The 20,370-nt window shown below is 40.9% G+C and overlaps 1 protein-coding gene across 2 annotated transcripts in view; it reads right to left on the reverse strand.

Annotated features, from left to right (window-relative positions):
* Nucleotides 1-579: 579 nt before the first annotated feature.
* The window catches only part of LOC136878020 (uncharacterized), a 283,166-nt gene continuing 263,375 nt past the window's right edge, over nucleotides 580-20,370 (reverse strand). The window contains exons 4-7 of one of the 2 annotated variants that reach the window (XM_067152051.2): nucleotides 16,337-16,475; nucleotides 12,775-12,939; nucleotides 10,986-11,162; nucleotides 580-2,124 (exon numbers count right to left, since the gene is read on the reverse strand). In XM_067152051.2, the coding sequence (XP_067008152.2) occupies nucleotides 1,944-2,124; nucleotides 10,986-11,162; nucleotides 12,775-12,939; nucleotides 16,337-16,475 (662 nt within the window). In that variant the 3' untranslated portion in view covers nucleotides 580-1,943. The remainder of the gene's footprint in view (nucleotides 2,125-10,985; nucleotides 11,163-12,774; nucleotides 12,940-16,336; nucleotides 16,476-20,370) is intronic. The other variant, XM_067152052.2, reaches the window with a different exon arrangement.

Raw genomic sequence — 20,370 nt, forward strand, 5'->3', positions numbered from 1 at the left:
GCCTCACAAACAACTGTTCAGTCAAATATTCGCTGTACATTCACTCCTATATTGACTTTTACAATCGCTTAAATCTGCAGTTTCAACTGAAAAACTTGTAAACAGACTTCGTCGGTGAAGTCCCTCGAATGAAATAACTTGCCAGTGATTTAACGTCGCACTAACACATCAAAGGATTTTGGGGACGCAAGGATGGGAAAGGGCTACGTTTGGCAAGGTAGCAGCCGTGGCGTTAATTAAGGCACAGTCCCTGCATTTGCCTGCTATAAAAATGGGAAAACACGGAAAAACATCTTCAAGTAAGATTCGATACAACGATATCCCGATTGCAAACTGACAGTTACGCGACCCTAACCACGCGTCCAACTCGTTCGGAAAATGAAATAAGATAGCGAATAGTACAAACATTTACAAAGCTCAAATTACAACCAAAATGTGAACTAATTCAATTTTAGTGACACAGAGGGGGTATGCTGTTGCGTAAATGTTTCTCTTCTCCGCGCAACTTAGGCCTAAGTGCTTATAAGAAGGAATCGTGTAATAGGAAAAGAACATGCAAAGAAGGTCTTTATTTGCTTTATAATTCTGAAAAGTTTATTAAAATAATAATAACAATCATATATAATTAATAATTAGAGATATGATTAATCAATTCAATTAGTTTGTTGATAGCCTACTCGTTGAAGATCTTATCTCTTTAAACACACTCACTCACAGATTCCCATCCATTTCTTCTTTCAGTCAATATTTCTTCCTGAAAAATCGTGCACTGTGGACAATGTACACGCGAAATATCTCGCAGGTACTGATTCTTCTCGAAATCTTAATGAACTATGTTCCTTTAACACCAGCTCGTGAAGAGTCCATTAACAAGGAAATTATAAAATCGTCAATTCGTGGCTGGTAATTATTAAATAACCCGCCTTTAAAGGCATAAGCGAGCACCGTAATACTTATGTGTACTCAGTAACAAAAGACAGGCAGATGGAACTATTTCTGTTTTCGGAAACCCACGTGGCCAGATCATCCATTTGGTGCATAACCTGTGTTATAAATTTTCCAGGAAAGTGTTAATACTTGTAGCTTAATTTGTTGCTACAAGTTGATTTGTGTTTTTAAGTCGCGGTGTATGTCTCTTCTCTGTTTGATTTCAAAATTTAGTTCCCTGACATTCTGTAAGGACAGCTCGAGGGTGTCTTTGTACGTCAATGATTAATTATTACCTCTTGGTTCTGAATGCAGGAAAGGATGCAAGAGTAAACTACTATTCCAAAGTTAAACTATGAATAATAATTTTAAAAGACCATGGCTCAAAAGCTCCGAAGGGCCATGGCCTACCAAGCTGCCACTACTCAGTCCGAAGGCCTGCACATCGAATCCTCTCGGCCGTTATGCTTGGCTTCCTAGACCGGGGCCGCTATCTAACCGTCAGATAGCTCAATTCTAATCACGTAGGCTGAGTAGACCTCGAACCAGCCCTCATATCCAGGTAAAAATACTTGATCTGGCTGGGAATCGGACCTGGAGCCTCCGGGTAAGAGGTGGGCATGCCACCCCTACACCGCCGAGCTGGCAAACTGGAAATAATAGCTACTGAAATTGTTGATGCTGTTTTAATGGATCGCGGCGTGTGGGCTTCAGGTCATTTCAAGGTAGCTTTCTTGTAGGCAGAGAATAATATTGATTGTAAACTCAATATCTTACGTTCTATAGCGACAATTCCGGAACATTTCAAACATACTTAGGATATCTTTATGTAAAGATGTCTCGCATTGCATCATCAAGATGCTAGCCTCTGGTAAAAAGGATAAATATGCTCACTGGAGAAATGGTAACCATTATTATGTTTATATAAATATAAATTATCGGGTCTTAAAAATCGCAATTTGGATCGGATATCACAGCGATCCTCTGGTGGATTAAGCCAATTCAAACGAGGGACATCAGCACTTGCTGCAGCTGGTGGTGTTACTGCTCGTCTTGTTGCGAGACCCCGAAGATGAAGACGGTCCCACCATTCCCTCCAAGGAGTCGAGGGTCACAGCGGTACCGACAAGGGCTGATGACATCTCATCCCGAGCGCGCTGGTAAGCACCTCGTAAACATGCCCGCTTCAGGTAGCGACTGCAAACATAACACGAGACAACAATGAAAATATAGCACACGTTCAATCTGCTCATGTAACAGAAATCATGCACACTTCCCCCTTCTTTTTATTATTCTTCTTGGCCTTTCCCTCAATTTATTGAGGTTAGCAATGATATGGATTTGGCCCAGTTTTACGACCGAATTCCTTTCCCTACGCCAACCCTATATGGACGAATGCATTCACTGTTGTGTGTTCCTGTGGTGGTTAGTAGTGTTGTGTGTAAATGTAGAGTAGTGTGTTAAGATGAACACAAACACTCAGTCCCCGAGTCAAAGCAATGAACCATACTTAGTTAAATTCTTCGACCGGACTGGGAATCGAACCTGGGAACCTCTGAACTGATGACCGGTATGCTAATTACTCAGCTAATGTGTTGAACAAAAGCCGTCGATACTATTTTTTATTTTACGTCCCACTAACTACTTTTATGGTTTTCGGAGACGCCGACATGCCAGAATTTAGTACCGCAGGAGTTATTTTACGTGTCAGTAAATCTACCGACACGAGGCTGACGTATTTGAACACCTTCAAATACAACCGGACTGAGTCAGAATCGAACCTGCCAAGTTGTGGTCAGAAGGCCACAACCACCTGAGCTACTCAGCCCGGCAGGACAAAACCATGCACACCATCTCTCGGAAATTAAATGAGTATCTCTTTGCTGTTCTTCTGGTGGTGTACAGTATTGTTCATACGACCAGATAACTACTTTATGCTTTGTTCTAAAGAATAGTAACCAATCTCAGGTTTTCAGTTTTCACATACATGAATAATCAGCTACTGACTAGATTACACTTGTACTTTGTACTTTCCACTATCTTCGACTACTTCTTCTCGACTATGTGAAGTGACTTTTCTGGCAAGCATTTTGCATTTCTCTCATCTGTTCTCTTCCGTCTCGTGCACCATTCCTGGCCTCTTGTTTGTGCCCCAAGTACTCTCGTATACAGTCGTTCCATCGTCTCCTCGACCTCGCTCTTCTTCATGAACTTCCACGTCTATCACCACCTTTCATACATTCTCACGACGTGGCCATACCATGCTAATATTCTTTTTTGAGTTATCTTCCACAAAATACTCCTCCCCGAGTGCGAACCGAGCACATACGAGAACAAGTATGTTATAGTAGAACGAGTCATGCACAAATCACTGTTTATTTCTACCTTATGTGCGAGTCCTCGACCTCTCCAGCTGAGTGATTAGCGTAGTCGCATTCGGTTCCAAGAGTATCTGGCTCCATTTCCATTCACTTATAGGTAATTCCTCTATTTCTATAGCTTAGGGATTAGTTGTACGTGTTTTCCTCAATGGTACATATCTTCATTCACACACAACCCACCACACTACCAACCACCATACAATTACGTAATATATGGATACGTCTCTCCCCATAGGGTTAGTTCAGGAATTGCATCCGGCTGTAAAGCTAGACCAAGCCCATATATGGGACACACATCGCGGTGGAATAAGAAAAAGAAATCGTATGAGTCTTCAGGCCAAATCCTTTTTGTATCCCCAGTAGACCCCGTATTAGCTCTCTGATAGGCTAGGCATCACTGAAGAAGGTCACAAGGGAAATGGGGAGAAGAATATTGTCACGTTGCTTTCCTCGCCAAGTCAAAATGCTGTTACACATCGGCCTGCCAAGGACACTGAAATGCAAGGACTAACAAACTCTACACATGGAACCTTTGCATCATTCACCACAGAGGATAGTTGTATAATGAATGGTGCTTCTAGCATCAACTTTACATCATTTACGTTCATGTTGAGAAAACTACGAACGAAACGGAGATTGATAGATGGATCAGTGAAAGTAACAATTTTGATGAAGCCTACGCCATAAGATTTGGCGGATTTACCGTGTATTTACTGAACTTGTGACTTGCATATGCCAATTATAAACATACCACCAGACTTTTTTACTCATGGTGCAACTTTCTTCTATTACTAAGAAGAGTCCATTTTTACAAACAACAACGAATTTCACAGCTGACTTACGGGATTCATGAACCGACAGTATGCTGACAAACATCACAGCACACTCAACAGTGTCACGATAATTTAACACTAGTACTAGAGGTACCACATAAAGTCATTAGCGACACCAACCAACCAACCAACCAACCAACCAACCAACCAACCAACCAACCAACCAACCAACCAACCAACCAACCAACCAACCAACCAACCAACCAACCAACCAACCAACCAACCAACCAACCAACCAACCAACCAACCAACCAACCAACCAACCAACCAACCAACCAACCAACCAACCAACCAACCAACCAACCAACCAACCAACCAACCAACCAACCAACCAACCAACCAACCAACCAACCAACCAACCAACCAGATGGCTTTGAGATCTTTTAATATTCGCGTAACAACTCCCCGTTTAGGTTGCTAGGCCGTGTTCGCTGACTATCATGCCAGGCATAATAATATTATATTACTGTTTATTTACGTCCCACTAACTACTTTTAGAATTTAGAAGACACCATGTTGCCAGAATTTTTTCCTTGAGGATTTTTTCTCAAGTAGCAGTAAATCTGCCGACACGAGGCTGGCGTATTTGAGCACCTTAAAATACCATCGAGATGAGCTGGGATCGAACTCACCAAGTTGGGCTCAGAAGACCAATGATCTACCGTCAGAGCCACCAGCTTGGCTCATATCAGACAGCCCTCCAACTGATATCAAGAGGCTGGGTACACACACTGTTCCTGATCACGGCCCCGTTGTCATAAACAGGTTAATATTAATCGTAGTAGGAACAGCCACGACTCCTCAGGAGATTGATATCAGAAAGAAAGCACTCACCTGAAAGTAATACTTAATTATTTTCCAACATAATTTTAAGTATGCCCCGGAAATAAATTATACTGTATTATGCTTATTTTCCGTGATTGTTTGAATTATTCTATGTTCATTTCCCATGCTTATTTTATTTATTTTTCTTGGCTGAAGATCTTGAGGGTATGGTTCAGTACAAGCTCGGAGGAAACTTTTACGATGTGTTGCCATGCTGATCGCCAACATCGGAAGCGGATAAGCATACCAAGTAGAAGAATAAGAAAAGAAAAATTTTACTAGAAAAATCATCTGGATGATGAGTAAGGAATGAACTTGATGAATGAAGCTATACGTGAGAATCAGGTTTGGTGTTGGCACGTCATGTGAAGTGAATGGGGGAGAGCCCAGGAGAATAATGAACTCGGCCATAGAGGATAAGAGAAGCAGAAGAAGATCAACACAACTATGGATAGACTCAGGTTTTAATGAATTAAAAATAAGAGGCTTCGTACTAAACTGGACCATAGAGTTAGTTGCAAACAGAGTATTGTGGAACCATTTAGTTAATTCACTACGCCTTGCAAACTGAACAATAATTTACCTAAGGAGATGTTCGATAAATTTCCAACTCCTTAGAAATCATTTAAGAAAAGAGTAGGTAAAAAGAAAAATAGGGAAACTGTCATCTGACCGACAGCCCTGCGGTATCTGATTTATTGATTGACTGAAAGGCATGAATGTCTATAATGACGATGCATGTAAGAATGATGACCGAGCTGGGTGGTCTTGAACACAACAGCGGCTGGTTCCCACTGTCGGCTGTCCTGAGAATGGTTTTCCGTGGTTTCACATTCTCTTGCACTAAGGTAAATGTCGGGACAGAGCCTTTTATAGGCCATGGCCACCACCCCTCTCACCATCTCCGCACCTCAAATCACCGCTTCAAATCTCCTTGGCGTGATTTTTATTTTATATTTTATTTTGTTTTACGTCGCACCGATACAGATAGGTCTTACGGTGACAATGCGATAGGAAAGGGCTAGGAGTGGGAAGGAAGCGACCGTGTCCTTAATTAACAGCCCCAGCCTTTGCCTATTGCGAAAATGGAGATCCACGGGAAACCATCTTCAGGGCTGCCGACAGTGGGGTTCGAACCCACTATCTCCCGAATGCAAGCACAAGCTGCGTGCCACTAACCTCACGGCCAACTCGCTAGGTTCTTCGGCCTGAGGGGGAGCGTACCCCTCTAGGAGGCACACCGTATCCCTTTAGGGTACGGAGAGAAAACATGTTAATAATAGTAGTAAGTATAATGTATTTATTCACGGGATCAAGTGAAAAGAAATTTAAGGTCGTTTTTCGACGTATTCAGAGTCCAATGACTACCGACGTTACTGTTTCACTATTTCTCCCACAGTATCCCCATCATATCCAAATCTTCTTCGTCTCAATGGGAGATCGGTAAAATGTATTATAACACCAACGCCATTCATGGTTATAACTTAATATTCATCTTATTGTAAGCGAGGGTTGTCATATCGACATAAATGTGTGACTAGAGGGTTGCATCTGCACTCTGTGTCCAGGCGCAATATTTATAACAAAATTCGACACGCTATTAATTGCGATCCAGAAGAAAATTGTCCGCCTCCATTGCTAAATCGTTAGCGTGCTGACCTTTAGTCACAGGGGTCCCGGGTTCGATTCCCGGCAGGGTCGGGAATTTTAACCTTAATTGGTTAATTGCGTTGGCACGGGGGCTGGGTGTATGTGTCGTCTTCGTCATCATTTCATCCTCATCACGACGCGCGGGTCGCCTATGGAAGTCCAGTCAAAAGACCTGCATCTGGCGAGCCGAACTTGTCCTCGGACACTGCCGGGCACGGAAAGCCATACGACCGAACTCGATAGCTGCAGTCGCATAAGTGCTGACAGTATTCAGTATTCGGGAGATAGTGGGTTCGAGACACACTGTCGGCAGTCCTGAAGATGGTTTTCCGTGGTTTCCCATTTTCACACCAGGGAAATGCTGGGGCTGTGCCTTAAATAAGGCCACGGCTGCTTCCTTTCCACTTCTGGTCCTTTTCTGTCCCATCGTCACCATGAGACCTAACTGTATCGGTGCGACGTAAATCAACTTGCAAAAAAAAAAAAAAAAAAAAAAAAAAAAAAAAAAAAAAAAAAAACAAGCCATACCCATTTCAGAAGAAAATTAAGAAATGGAATATTACACGTGAGTTCAGTTCAGCTCGTGAACACTGCATTATAACAGTTTCACGCTAGTCTCAGACAGTTCTCTCGAAAGACAGCGTGTAATAGACGGTAATTATGGCGGCGCAAGGGTGAAGACAAACATGGAGGGTCTGTTTAAAGACCAGACGTAATGAGATGACGTTAATTATTGCAATGCGTTTTTCAGGAAGTCTCGACTCTTACGATGAATGAAGAGCGGCACCCGAGCGCCGTGGGAGCGCAAGAAGCAGCCGAGCCAGTCTGGCAGCTGTTGTTGTGAAGAATGTAGTCGCGCCCGGCAAGACCGGCGCCAGTCACTCTCAAGTCCAAGAAAAGTGTTCTTAACACTACCTCAACTCATAAAAGAGGCCAAGGAACAGTGTGAATCACAATAAGGCAGAAGATATGGGTGGAAAGTACGCTAATGTCCTCTAAAATTGAGGTCGTGTCTATGAGCAAAAGAGGTCTGCGAAAATTTCGCATAAATAACCAGTATAAAAGCAACTTTTGAGCCATTAGTAACCAAGTGTTTTATCTCCCTTAACGTCAGTCGATTTCTATTCTTCCACGCCATTTCGCGATTACCTCGGCTCAGCACTTTTTATGGTATGTATTTAGCCCAGTTTAGCGGTCGGATGCCCTTCGAAACGCCGAAACTGTGTATTCACTCTTGCGTGTTTCTACTGTGGTTTGTAGTGTGATGTGCTCTATGTAAAGATGTTTATTAAGACGAACACAAACACCCAGACTCCGAGTTAGAGGAATTAACCAGAGGTGATTAAAATCCTCGGTCCGGCCGGGAATTGAATCAGAGCTTGTCTGATCCTAAGCACATTACACTTCAGTCAAGGAGCCAGACTACGTTCATAGACTATTTTCAGATAAATATGAAAGTTATACTCTCGACCTCCTAAGACCTATTAAACCTAATGTAAAATGGCAGCACAATAGTTTACCAGTCTTCTTCTTCTTCTTCTATTATTATTATTATTATTATTCTCCTTCTTCTCTTCTTCTTCTTCTTCTTCTTGTACCATATCCTCATTGGATGTCGGTTGTCATCACGGCGATCTGGTTCTTGTTCTCAGCAACTCGGAAAAGAGTGGGGGGGGGGTACTGAGCCCATACGATTCTCGTAGATTCGGTAGCCAAGATATTCTCCTTCTTCCCCTACTTCTCCTTCCTTCACTTTTACCTTGTAAGATAAGCTGAAGGAGTCTATATTTATCATCTCGATTGGAATGGCCAAAGTACTCAAATTTCTACTTTTTAAAGGTGTGTATGACCTCTAGCTCTTTGTTCAGGCGTTGGAGTAATTCAGTGTTATTTATTATGCCAACCCATAATATTCTGAGCAGACATCGGTAGCGAAGATTGATCTTAAAATCCGTGTTACAGAGACGTTTGCTCTTTCTCTTGAATGCAGTCTTTATCTGTTCAATCTGGGAGCTAATTTCAACAGTATTGTTCGAGATCTGATCAAGTACGCTGCCGAGATATTTAAAGTGTTGGAATTGCTCTAGTAATGTGCCAGCTGTTATCAAGTTGAATGACATGTTTGCTTATGACCATTACTTTGGTATTTTTATGTGTGTTTAAACGCAGAGCAGCACTGTTTTCAGCCACACACTATATCAGTAGGGCTCGGAATTCTAAGACCTAAAATCTCTGGAAATATGAATTCACGTTTGCCCGAAAAATAATATAAAATCTCGGAAATATGAAGCAAATGAAATGAAATATTGTTGAAAGGTTTCCTTAAAAGACCAGCAGCAAACAAATCACATTCCATATTATATCCCTTCTATTTTGACAACTTTCTTCTCACGAGATCCGTTACCTTCAAACTTCACTTAACCTCAAAGTATTTCTAAGGAAGAAGCTCACTAAAGGAATACAAACAGGATAAGTAGAAGCTGAATTAGGAGATCAGTTTGGCTTCAGGGAAAATGAAGGAATACGTGAAACAATATTGACTTTAGATCTGATCTTACAGAATCTAATTAAGATGGATAAACCCACGTACATGGCATCTGTAGATAGAAAAGGCTTTCGATAACGTTGACTACACCAAGCTATTTGAGAGTTTGCAGTTAATCGGGATTAAATACCGTGAAAGGAAAATATCTACAATCCGTACAATAATCAGTCTACAGTAATGAGAATCGAAAGCTATGAAAAGGAAGCAGCAATCCAGAAAGGAGAGAGGCAGGGCTGCATTTCGACCCCTCTCCCTTCCAGTGTTTCTATACAACATGCGGTAAAGAAAGTCAAATAAGAAATTGGAAAATGGATCACAACACAAAGAGAGGAAATCAAAACTCTGAGGTTTTCTGATGATAATGTTATTTTATCTGAGTGTGAAGAAGATCTGGAGAAATTGCTGAATGGTATGGATACAGTCTTGGAGAAGAAGTACAAGGTGATGATAAATAAATCATCATCATCATCTGTTTACCCTCCCGGTTCGGCTTTTCCCTCGGACTCAACGAGGGATCCCACCTCTACCGCCTCAAGGGCAGTGTCCTGGAGCTTCAGACTCTTGGTCGGGGGATACAACTGGGGAGTATGACCAGTACCTCGCCCAGGCGGCCTCACCTGCTATGGTGAACAGGGGCCTAGTAGGGGGATGGGAAGATTGAAAGGGATAGGCAAGGATGAGGGAAGGAAGCGGCCGTGGCCTTAAGTTAGGTACCATCCCGGCATTCGCCTGGAGGTGAAGTGGTAAACCACGGAAAACCACTTCGAGGATGGCTGAGGTGGGAATCGAACCCACCCCTACTCAGTTGACCTCCCGAGGCTGAGTGGACCCCGTTTCAGCCCTCGTACCACTTTTCAAATTTCGTGGCAGAGCCGGGAATCGAACCCGGACCTCCGGGGGTGGCAGCTAATCACGCTAACTACTACACCACAGAGGCGGCGTGATGATAAATAAATACAAAACAAAATTAATGAAATGCAGTCGAAGAAAGTTAGGTGACACAGGAAATATTACATCGGGAAATGAAGTTTTAAAGGAAATTTAAAAAATATTTGGTAGAAGAATAATTAATGATGACAGAAGTAACGAAAGTATAAAATGGTGACTAGCAGAAGCTAGAAGGGAAATTTTGTCACTTCAAAGACTAATATATAGATTAGAAAAAAGATTTTGAAGACATTTTGTCTGGAGCTTGGCATTGTATGGAAGAGAAACATGGACAATGTCTAGGTCAGAACGAAGGAGAATAAAAGCTTTTGAAATGTGGTGTTCCAGAAGAGCACTGAAAGTAAAATGGGTACGTAGAATCAAGAATGCGGTGACACTAAATTGGGTTTGTTGAGAGGAGAACGATTTCATAACATTTGACCAGTCATTTTACTAGTAATAATACCAGTTGGAGTCCGGTAACATGGTTGAATAGTCAACGTACTGATTTATGGTTCATAAGGCCCCAGGCTCGATTCCCAACCTGGCCGGAGATTTTAACTGCGTATGATTAATTCCTGTAACTTAGCAATGAGTGTTTGTGTTAACCTTTAGGAGGGCATCTGACCGTAAAACTAGGTCAAATGCCCAACAAGCGCCGACTCCAAGAAGTTGGTGAAGTGACCAGGAAGGAGAAGATGAAGAAGAAACTAAATATCGGTGAGATTACAAATAAGGAATCTCAGGAATGTTCAAAATCTTGGTTAACATAACAACCCTTAGATATAACTAAAATTCATAGGAGCCGTGCATGCATAACTAAAGGTCGCCCTGTTTTAAACACTAGTGGAATAAATCACCAGGGACTTACTGTGTTAGAATGAAAATAGGAATTACCTCTGCTGGTAAAGCAGGTAGAATCCGAAGGCCATGATTGCCAGCATGAGGAACAATCCGATGAGAAGTACAGATACTACCAGCGGTTGGTTCAGTGGGTAGGAGCGGCGCATCTCCACTGCATTCTGTGTTATCGCAGGTCGTTCTGTCCTGTTGGAGTTGGATGGGCTCCTTCCACTACCTGGAGACAAGAAGATGTTTGCTGCATCAACTAAACTATCATTGTTTTCATAGGGCAATGAATCTCAAACATTTTACCTTTGGGTTTCCTACTGAAAAGACAAAATACTGTCATTCCCCTTTACCCAGTCTATTTTCTTTATCAAAACAGTGGCATTGTCACTGACGTCTCACCAAGATGGCTGAGGTTCGAATCCCAGCCACTCCATATGAGATTTCTTTTATTTTTTCATTTTTTACAATTTGTTTTACGTCACACCGACACAGACAGGTCTTACGGTGACGATGAGATGGGAAAGGCCTGGGAATGGGAAGGAAGCTGCCGTGGTATGAAAATAGGAAACCACGGAAAATCATCTTCAGGGCTGCCGACAGTGGGGTTCGAACTCACTAGCTCCCGGATGCACGGTCAACCCACCCTGTGTGAGATTTTAAAAACGGAAAAGCCATGTCCCTATTGTTCCACGTAAAACTGAAGATCCCGTCGCCATTATCACGTTTTCAACATAAAAACACTCGTACTGGTTATCTTTTTATCAAAATAATTGCAGTTTCTAAATGGATTCCTTTTCTTTCTGATTTTGTTTACACAACCAAGATAGAAGTACACAATATTAGACCTACAGTAAAAATATAGTTTCAGAACATGTAGTTGATAAATATATTTTCAAATGGAACGCCACTCAAACAACATTTAAATATTTTTCCTCGGTAAAGAAAATCAAAAATTTAAATTTCAATTTTTAGTGTTACGGATGTGTGTGCGTTTGAAAACGAAGTTTATGAGAATTGCGGACTTAAGTACGGGACCTGGCATTTGTGAACCTCATTTTTCAACTAAAGGAAGAACAACTTGTCGCATTGAATGGAAACAATTTATAAATTAATTCCATTCTAAGTAGATGAGCACAATAGAAAGGGATAAAAAAGAACTACACATATAATATTATATCAACGGATCAGGTGGAAAACCTTTAAAATGGATTAAGAGCATTTGAGATGTGGTATTGGTGACGTTTGTTGCGAATATCTGGGACAGAAGGGAAAAATAATGAAGAAGCACTTCTTCTAATACAAGAGAGGTTCAGCCTCGTTGACATCACTGAGGAAAGGGTAACTTAACTTAATCGATCATCTGATAAGACACTTCAGTTGGTGCACCGCGCTACTGGAAGGATGTGTTGAAGGTGGAATATCCAGAGGAAAACCTAGAGCAGCATTTCTTGATATCATCAGACAAAGACGAACTCTTCATGAAATCAAACACTAGGCTCAAAGAAGATAGCCAGTATACTACTTCCATATTGCCCTGCGTGTTGAGGACACAATGATGATGAAGTTGATTATACAAGTAGATAAAGTAGAAGGTATTTTCTACTAAATACATTGTAAATAACTTCCAAAGAATTCTGAAGTACTCGTACCTCACATGTCATCATTCTTCATATCAGTATGATTACAAAATAGTTCTGTGAGGCATATTAGAGCTGCTGATGTCTGACAACATTACAGAAAGAAGAACGAAAAACGTTATCAAACGATTTTAAATAATCATCATATAGCCCTCAATGAACGTATTTCTTAAGATCGCTGTTAAGAAATACAGTACCTACCTTCGGTACTCGGTACTGGGAGTCGCAACCGAGCCATCTGTGGCGGACCGATGAACCTTCCTGTGTTACAGTAGTCACTGTAGTCGCAGCACTGGATATATGGCCAGTCAGCAATGGCTTTGGTGGGAGGGCGGTTCTCGCAGAGTAGTGGTGAGCTGCCCCTGTGTGCATAATATGATACTGTACAGTTTAACACTACAAAAGTGGTGTGAAATACGAGATCACTCAATGATTCTCTGTTTAAGAAAAAGTGCCATTTCAGATCAATGAAATGAAACCACTAAAATTATAATAATAGAAGCTCTAGGGTACAATATATTTTTTTTAAAGTTGACATACTGAATCAATGTTTCTCATATTCGCGACGTATTCAAATTGAAGCAGCGACGTCGGACAACTAGCTTGTTTGTCAACGAAGTTCTTTACTTTTCCTGGAATGAGTGAAATTCCCAGGGGAATTTGGGTCAGGGCCAGGAGAAATTAACCGAAGTTGCTACCTGCAAAACCAGCCAACAATACGAACGGGAACACATTACATTCAAAGAATAATGGTGTTTCTGTGGTGAATGGTGATGTCATTTCAACATATCACCACCTGACGATGGAGCCTACTGTAGCATCTGAAACGCATTGTGGAGTAAAACTGGTAACAGTTTTCATTATTCATAAACCGTGCGGTTAGGGGTGCACGGCTGTGAGCTTGCATCCGGGAGACAGTGGGTTCGAACCCCACTGTCGGTGCCCTGAAGATGGTTTTCCGTGGTTCTCATGTTCATACCAGGCAAATGCTGGGGCTGTACTGCACCCAGGCCGCTTCATTTTCACTCTTAACCCTTTCCTATCCCATCGTCGCCATAAGACCTAACTGTGCCGATGCGACGTAAATCAAATTGTAAAAGATAAAAAAAAATCATAAAACAATGTTCGCTTATATTTGTTGTCAATAATATGATGACGTATTTTGTTTAAGAGTCCTCTAAAGTGTTATTGCGATTTCAACCCCTTCAGAACACAGGTACACAAATGTACATCTCCAATTACTTGCTCAGTGACTGTTTGTGTTGTGACCATAGTAACACACTGCGAACCCTTGAGTTAGTAAAATGTACAGCAGAGCAATACCATTCCAAAGTGAAATGTTCAGTAATATTAAGATTGACAGACAGACACTCCGTATCATTTAAATATTTTTCCTCGGTAAAGAAAATCAAAAATTTAAATTTCAATTTTTAGTGTTACGGATGTGTGTGCGTTTGAAAACGAAGTTTATGAGAATTGCGGACTTAAGTACGGGACCTGGCATTTGTGACCTGGTTTTTGTGACATACGGCAAAAAATTGATGAATCACTGTTCATGAAACATACAAAAAGGTGATTATATCTGTATACTATATTAAAGGAGAAGAATGATTGCACACGACATGATAACAGAAGCTCATCCAATACGCATGACGACATCACAATATGATCGTCAAAAGTATGTTTTCGGCAGTCGAAAGTTATTTACCGCGCGGTGTAGCTTGGCGTGTAGATATCATGCAGAGGCAAGGGAGATTTAATTTGATGTTTGTCGACAGTATATATCAGAAAACACCATAAAAATTAAAATGTGACCGTACATTTAAAATTTGAATGTTTTAAGAATAAAAAATGACGAATATGTGTATACTTGACAAAACGATCCATATGACTAATAACCGGGTGAAAGCCTATAGAAAATATTGGGTGGATACTAGACTCAAAAAGGGATCGAAAAGGACCTAGTACATCTGCGAAATGAATTAGACGCTACGGGAGCGTCACAAACTTGAGTCTGCAGTACTGGCCCCTTACAAAAGCAAAAGACAAATCAAACGATATTGTAAAGCATAGAGCTCTTACTTTGCACATCAAGCATTCACCATTGTTCAATAAAATGTTGAACATTAATAAAAATTATGAAAATGAACATTTAAAAGAAAAAAAAACGATTTTATTTATTTATTTATTTATTTATTTATTTATTTATTTATTTATTTGTTTATTTATTTATTTATTTATTTATTTATTTATTTATTTATTTATTTATTTATTTATTTATTTGTGTAATCTGTTTTATCTTCCAGGGTTTTTTTTATCCCTCGGACTCAGTGAGGATCCCACCTCTACACCCGGAGATACAACTGGGGAGGAGGGACAGTTGTTTTACGTCCCTCTAAATACTTTTACGGTTTTCGTGACCCCGAGGTGTCGAAACTTTGTCCCCCAGGAATTTTTTTAACGTGCCAGCAAAGAGGTTGACGTACTGTATATTTGAGCACTTTCAAATACCACCGGACTGAGCCAGGATCGAACCTGCTCAGACTGGCAGCGCTCTACCGTCTGAGTTACTCAGCCCGGTATGTTAAGGAAGAAGGTGAAATAATGTTTGTTTCACTTTGCCTGGTGGGTCTGAAAAGATTAAAGTTCAGTCTTTTGGAATGTTATCAATCCGAAAGGCAGCAGTTTGAAAGATGTACAAAATAAAATATTCATGCGTGATATTAGTGAAAGTGAAACGCAACTATTCACAAAACATCAATGAAACTTCCAAATGGAAAGGTGTTACTACAAAACAATATCAACAGTAATAATAGTCTGGCTCCTTGGCTGAATAGTCGGCCTACTGGTCTTCTCTTTAGAGGGCCCGGGTTTGATTTTCTTCTACTTCGGTGATTGGGTGTTTGTGCGTGTTTTAAAACACTTGTCTTCATAAGCATTCACAACGCACCACACTTCAAATTATAAAAGAAGCAAAAGCGAAAAACATTCCTCCACAGAGGGTTGGGTTAATGAAGGGCATCCGTCTGTAAAATTGAGCGAAATCCATATCAAGAGTCAGCCGAAGACAAGAAGTACCGTAGAAGAAGAACAAGACTAGAGGATAACAGTAAAATCCCATTGGCTGTTTTTATTTTCCTGCTAATGAACTAACTGTGCTCTTATCTACAACTTCAGTATGTAGGACTGGAATTAGTCTCTCTAACTCCTATGAGGGGAGCTTCAACCGGATCAGTTAGGACAGCTTAAACTAAACTAGTAGTCTAGTTTCTAAATTCTCTATCTGGCAATGAATCAAACCGTTGCCTTTCAGTAAAACTCTAGAATGTATTTATCACTTCGGCTAATAAGCTATCATACTTAAAATATCAACTCTGCCTGTACATAAGACTATTTACAAAATACATTTACATTCAACGGAAGCTGTCATATTTGGTTACCGCAATATGTATGCCTGTAACGTGACCTCTACTGGTCTGCAACCTCATCGTCTTCACACAGTCTTCTTGTCTTCCAGTACCAAATTGAAAAAGAAATATTAAGAGTCTTCAATAACACAATAAGTTCAGCGAACAACAACAATTCAATCAACTAAAGAACATGATTTCTTTTGAGAGGGGAACATCATTATATCATTAACATTCAAATCGTATGACAAAAGGAAACTTTCACACGTCCTTCACGAACTCCACTAAGTCTATAGAAGTTTGTAAGAATGACTTATTAAGTGATTCCCCTTGAAAGTCCAGTGACACTCACGCTGTGCAGCCGAAGGAGACAGGGTTTGAGCCATCGCCCTTGTTGAGGTACTGGGTATAGCACTTGAACTCTGTCGAGCAGGTGTCACTTTTGTTCTCCAAGCAGTCCCGTGTGGAACACGCGCATCGTAGAGGTCTACCTGGAAGTAAAACGAAATACATGAGTCAGAAGAACATTGACTGATAAACGACTAAATAAAAGGAGCGTGATTGTAGAAATAATGTCCCCCTGTTAGTTGGTCCCATGTACTGTGTACTAGTATGTGCTTCTAACCAGTTTGAACGTAAAATACAATAAAGTCGTTAGATAACATTTCCTATAAATTTTATGCACCAGGGGTACACCTTTCCCGGTTATTTAAACCGTGCGCCTTCTCCACTATGACCATCTCTGACAGTTATTAAGAACTTGTAATACTTTCTAGAAATTTCTTCTCCGATGGTTAGATGGCTCTGGCATCAATTTTCTAGCGATCTCTGATGGGCTAAGTCCCAGTTAATCGCCAGAGAAATTTAATTTGTTATAGTTGGTAAACCTTTTTACTGGTTTTTTTATGAGCCGAAGTTGTCTGCACTTCACCTGGTTCCTCCTCTAATGTAATCTGCCTATCGCATGCCTGTAACTAAGTTCTCTAACCAATCAGAACTCATGTTAGTGAATGGAAATTTAGCCTTTCAGCTCTCTGGGTTCTAATATAGTCTAGAACTTTCCCCTGTGGGTCTACTTAAGGAGAGCAATTTTAGGTCTTCTTGTCTGAATTGCTCCGGTGATTGTGTACGCGACTTGACGGAGGTTAGACGGGCCGGGAGGCAGAGGGTGGCCGGCTTGAAGACGATGTAGCGCTAACAGGTAATGGCAGAATTAACCTAAATATGTGACTGTGCCGGCGTGTGTTTTGAGGGGAAGATTTCAGCGGTTATCCTTAAAATACAATATGTAATCTTTTATTTTTCGCTACAATGTAGAACCTACATTGAGTCTTCGGACTCAATTTATATTCCGTACTGGGAAAATATTTAATATATGGGAGCACGAGTGGTTACCCCCCGAACTCTCCCTTCTACTTTTGAGCTAGACTAAAGTTTTCAACCTCTAAATTTGGACATATGTCTGAGCCTTTAAAAGTTCCCATTTTAGCCACCCTTCTTAGCATGGGGTTAGCCTCTGTGTCATTGGGCCTTAAGCCCACTTAGGTTCTTGACTTTTCCCGAATGTACTTTAAGGAGTGCTCGTGTTTCGCTTCCTTCCCTTTTGTTGATGGCCTGTTTTGTTGTAACCTTTTTATTTTCCTTCTTAAGGCCTAGTAGGATGGGCAACATGCCCCTGTATATTCATTAGGGCTTCGCGGGTAACCGTGTATACATTTAGGTTCCGTTGGTGAACAGTACTTCACCAGTTTGTGAAATGTTGTAATTGATAAGCCCATCATGGGGCAACTTGTGTATGAACACTATGAAATGGGGTCACCCAATAGGTTACTGGTGAAATTGAAAATGTGGCATATGGCTTTATTGAGTATTACAGTATGTTATCGGAGTTCAGACTCTATAATACTGTACCTGTTTGGAGCAATTATGCTCTTTCATATGTAAGTTAACGACTGGGAGTTCTCCCAATTAAACTGGTACCTGATTAAGGACTTCTAAGTCTAATGTATTGTTGGCGCTGACGAGCTCTTTGTTAAATGTCACTACTCCCGAGTAATTGTTCAACTGTTTCTTGTTTCATTAAATTATTCTATTTGGATTTTAAGAGAGAGAAGAAATACAATCTCCAAGTTTTGTTAGGGTAGTTTTTATTCTAAGTGTTCCCCTGTCTAGCCATTCAATCCACGCGCTTCCTCGCATCTGAGTTCCACGACGAATCCCTGTAATACTTTACACGAAATCTTCCTTCAATCTGTACTTTATGAATATTAACCTAATAAGAACTGTAGTAGTAATAATTTCCTGTGGATTTGTTAGCATAGTGCAGCACTTGCAAGGCAGACCCCCCGGTGAAGTCTGGCATGTACCGTGTATGAGGAACTGCAATATTAATATGTTAATTATTAATATGTTACTTGTTTTCTTTTACCGAACAGGACGAAAGAATGCAATATGTCGGGCTGTTTGATTTTTGTCTGTTTTCCTCTTCCACACATCACTGGAAAATGGATGGATGGATTTTCATGAAACTTGATGCGTAAGTTTAGGGAAAGTTGAGGAGATTCATAGCCATATGTTGTTCGAAATTATCAAATTATCAACAGGAATGGGGCTTCAGAGGGACCCTAAAATATAAAACCCTATGTATCTCTCTTACGGTTGGTTCTAAACGATATTTATTCAGGATATTACTTAAAACGTTTTCGTTCTATGTCTTTTTCCGAGACAGTGAAATATAAGAGAAATATCAGTGGAGGTCGTGTGAAAGTTTAAGTTGAAGAGCCGATATTTTTCTGGGGAAAATTGCTATGGAGTTTATTCCAGCCAATATTTAAAGCATAGTACATCTACTACTACTAAAATTTTCATTTTAGGTCTCTTAGAGGGTAACGCCCTATCTTAGGCGAGGGAAATTTGTAATAGTGATTTGTGCTGCGGAGAAGGTGAAGTGGGTGGCAGCCGTGTCCTATACAAGGATCTGTTCCGGCATTCACCTTAGTGTAGGAGAATGAAAAACCACAGAAAACCATTCTAAGGAGAGCGGATGGTGAGGATCAGCCCCGCTGCCTCCCGAATGAAGAGCTGAAAGGCTACCCAAAGTCAGCCACTGTTAAGCCGGAGCGTACTCTACTCGGTCCTTGTACTTTTTAAGTATTAAATATTAATCTGATACTTGGTTCGTAAACCACAATTTATGATCCGTATGAAGGAGAAGGAAGACAGAGAGGAACACCAGATCACAAATATAGCAAAGCAAAGTCATCTCTGTACAGGCCATGTAGGCCCGTGGAGAGGGGAGGCAAAGGCTTCCATTATCCGTGACCTCCGCACTTGGTGGGGTAGAGTGGTTAACTCTACGCCCGGTCGCCTTTCCCCCCAGAAATTAACCTGGTACTCATTTTTTGTTCAGGCTGAGTTAACCCTAGGGCCGCGTGCACCTCCGGAAGTGGAAATCTCGTTTCTAATATTTTTCGGCTTCCTGATGGGGAATCGAACCCACGTCTTTCCAGACGAACCGAGCACGCTTTTACCGTCTCGGCCAGGCAGACCCTTCTCCGTTCATAATATCACTATATTATGTCCGTCTCGGTAACGTAACGTTTAGCGCTATTAGCTGCCGTACTCAGAGATCCGGGTTAGAACCCCGGTGTGGCCAGAGGTTGAAAAATGGAAGGAGTGCTGTTATGTGGTTGAAATGGTGCATGCACATCATTTACATTAGGTGCGTACCTAAAATAAACTTCACAACCTCGGTACAAAGACACTAGTTTACTATCGCTTTCTATCGCTATGTTATGTCTGATGCTGAATCACCGAATAATTGGTGAAGTACACATTAATGAAATAGTTTTGACACAGTAGATTTAATTTCGAGAAGCGTTTTGTGGTCATCATATGAAAATATTACCAGGCCTTGGAAAACATCACGAGCTAACTAGTACGACCATTATAACTATGCAAGTATCATATAAGGCCCACACTATTTTATCTGAATATGATTTAACCGCCTATGAAATTTATGAAGAGTGTATTGGGAACCAGTGGTAGGTTACTATCCCGTCAATGAAGGATACAACAGCCAGTAGAATATAAACAAGAAGTTAACACATAAAAGCTGAAACAAGGAACTTACGAAACACCTAATGGCATGTTCCGCTGATTTAAGTTGACATTGTTAGTTCCAGAAAATCAAAAGTGTGAATCTTCCAATAGATCCTTCTTTTTTTCCTTCAATCTGTTTTACATCACACCAACACATATGGGTCTTAAGATGACGATGGGAGAGGAAAGGGTTAGGAGTGAAAAGGAAGCGACCATAGCTTCAAATAAGGCACAACCCCAGCATTTGCCTGGTGGGAAAATGGGAAACCACAGAAAACCATCTTC

Source organism: Anabrus simplex, chromosome 1, assembly GCF_040414725.1.
Source record: "Anabrus simplex isolate iqAnaSimp1 chromosome 1, ASM4041472v1, whole genome shotgun sequence".
Lineage (NCBI taxonomy): Eukaryota > Metazoa > Arthropoda > Insecta > Orthoptera > Tettigoniidae > Anabrus > Anabrus simplex.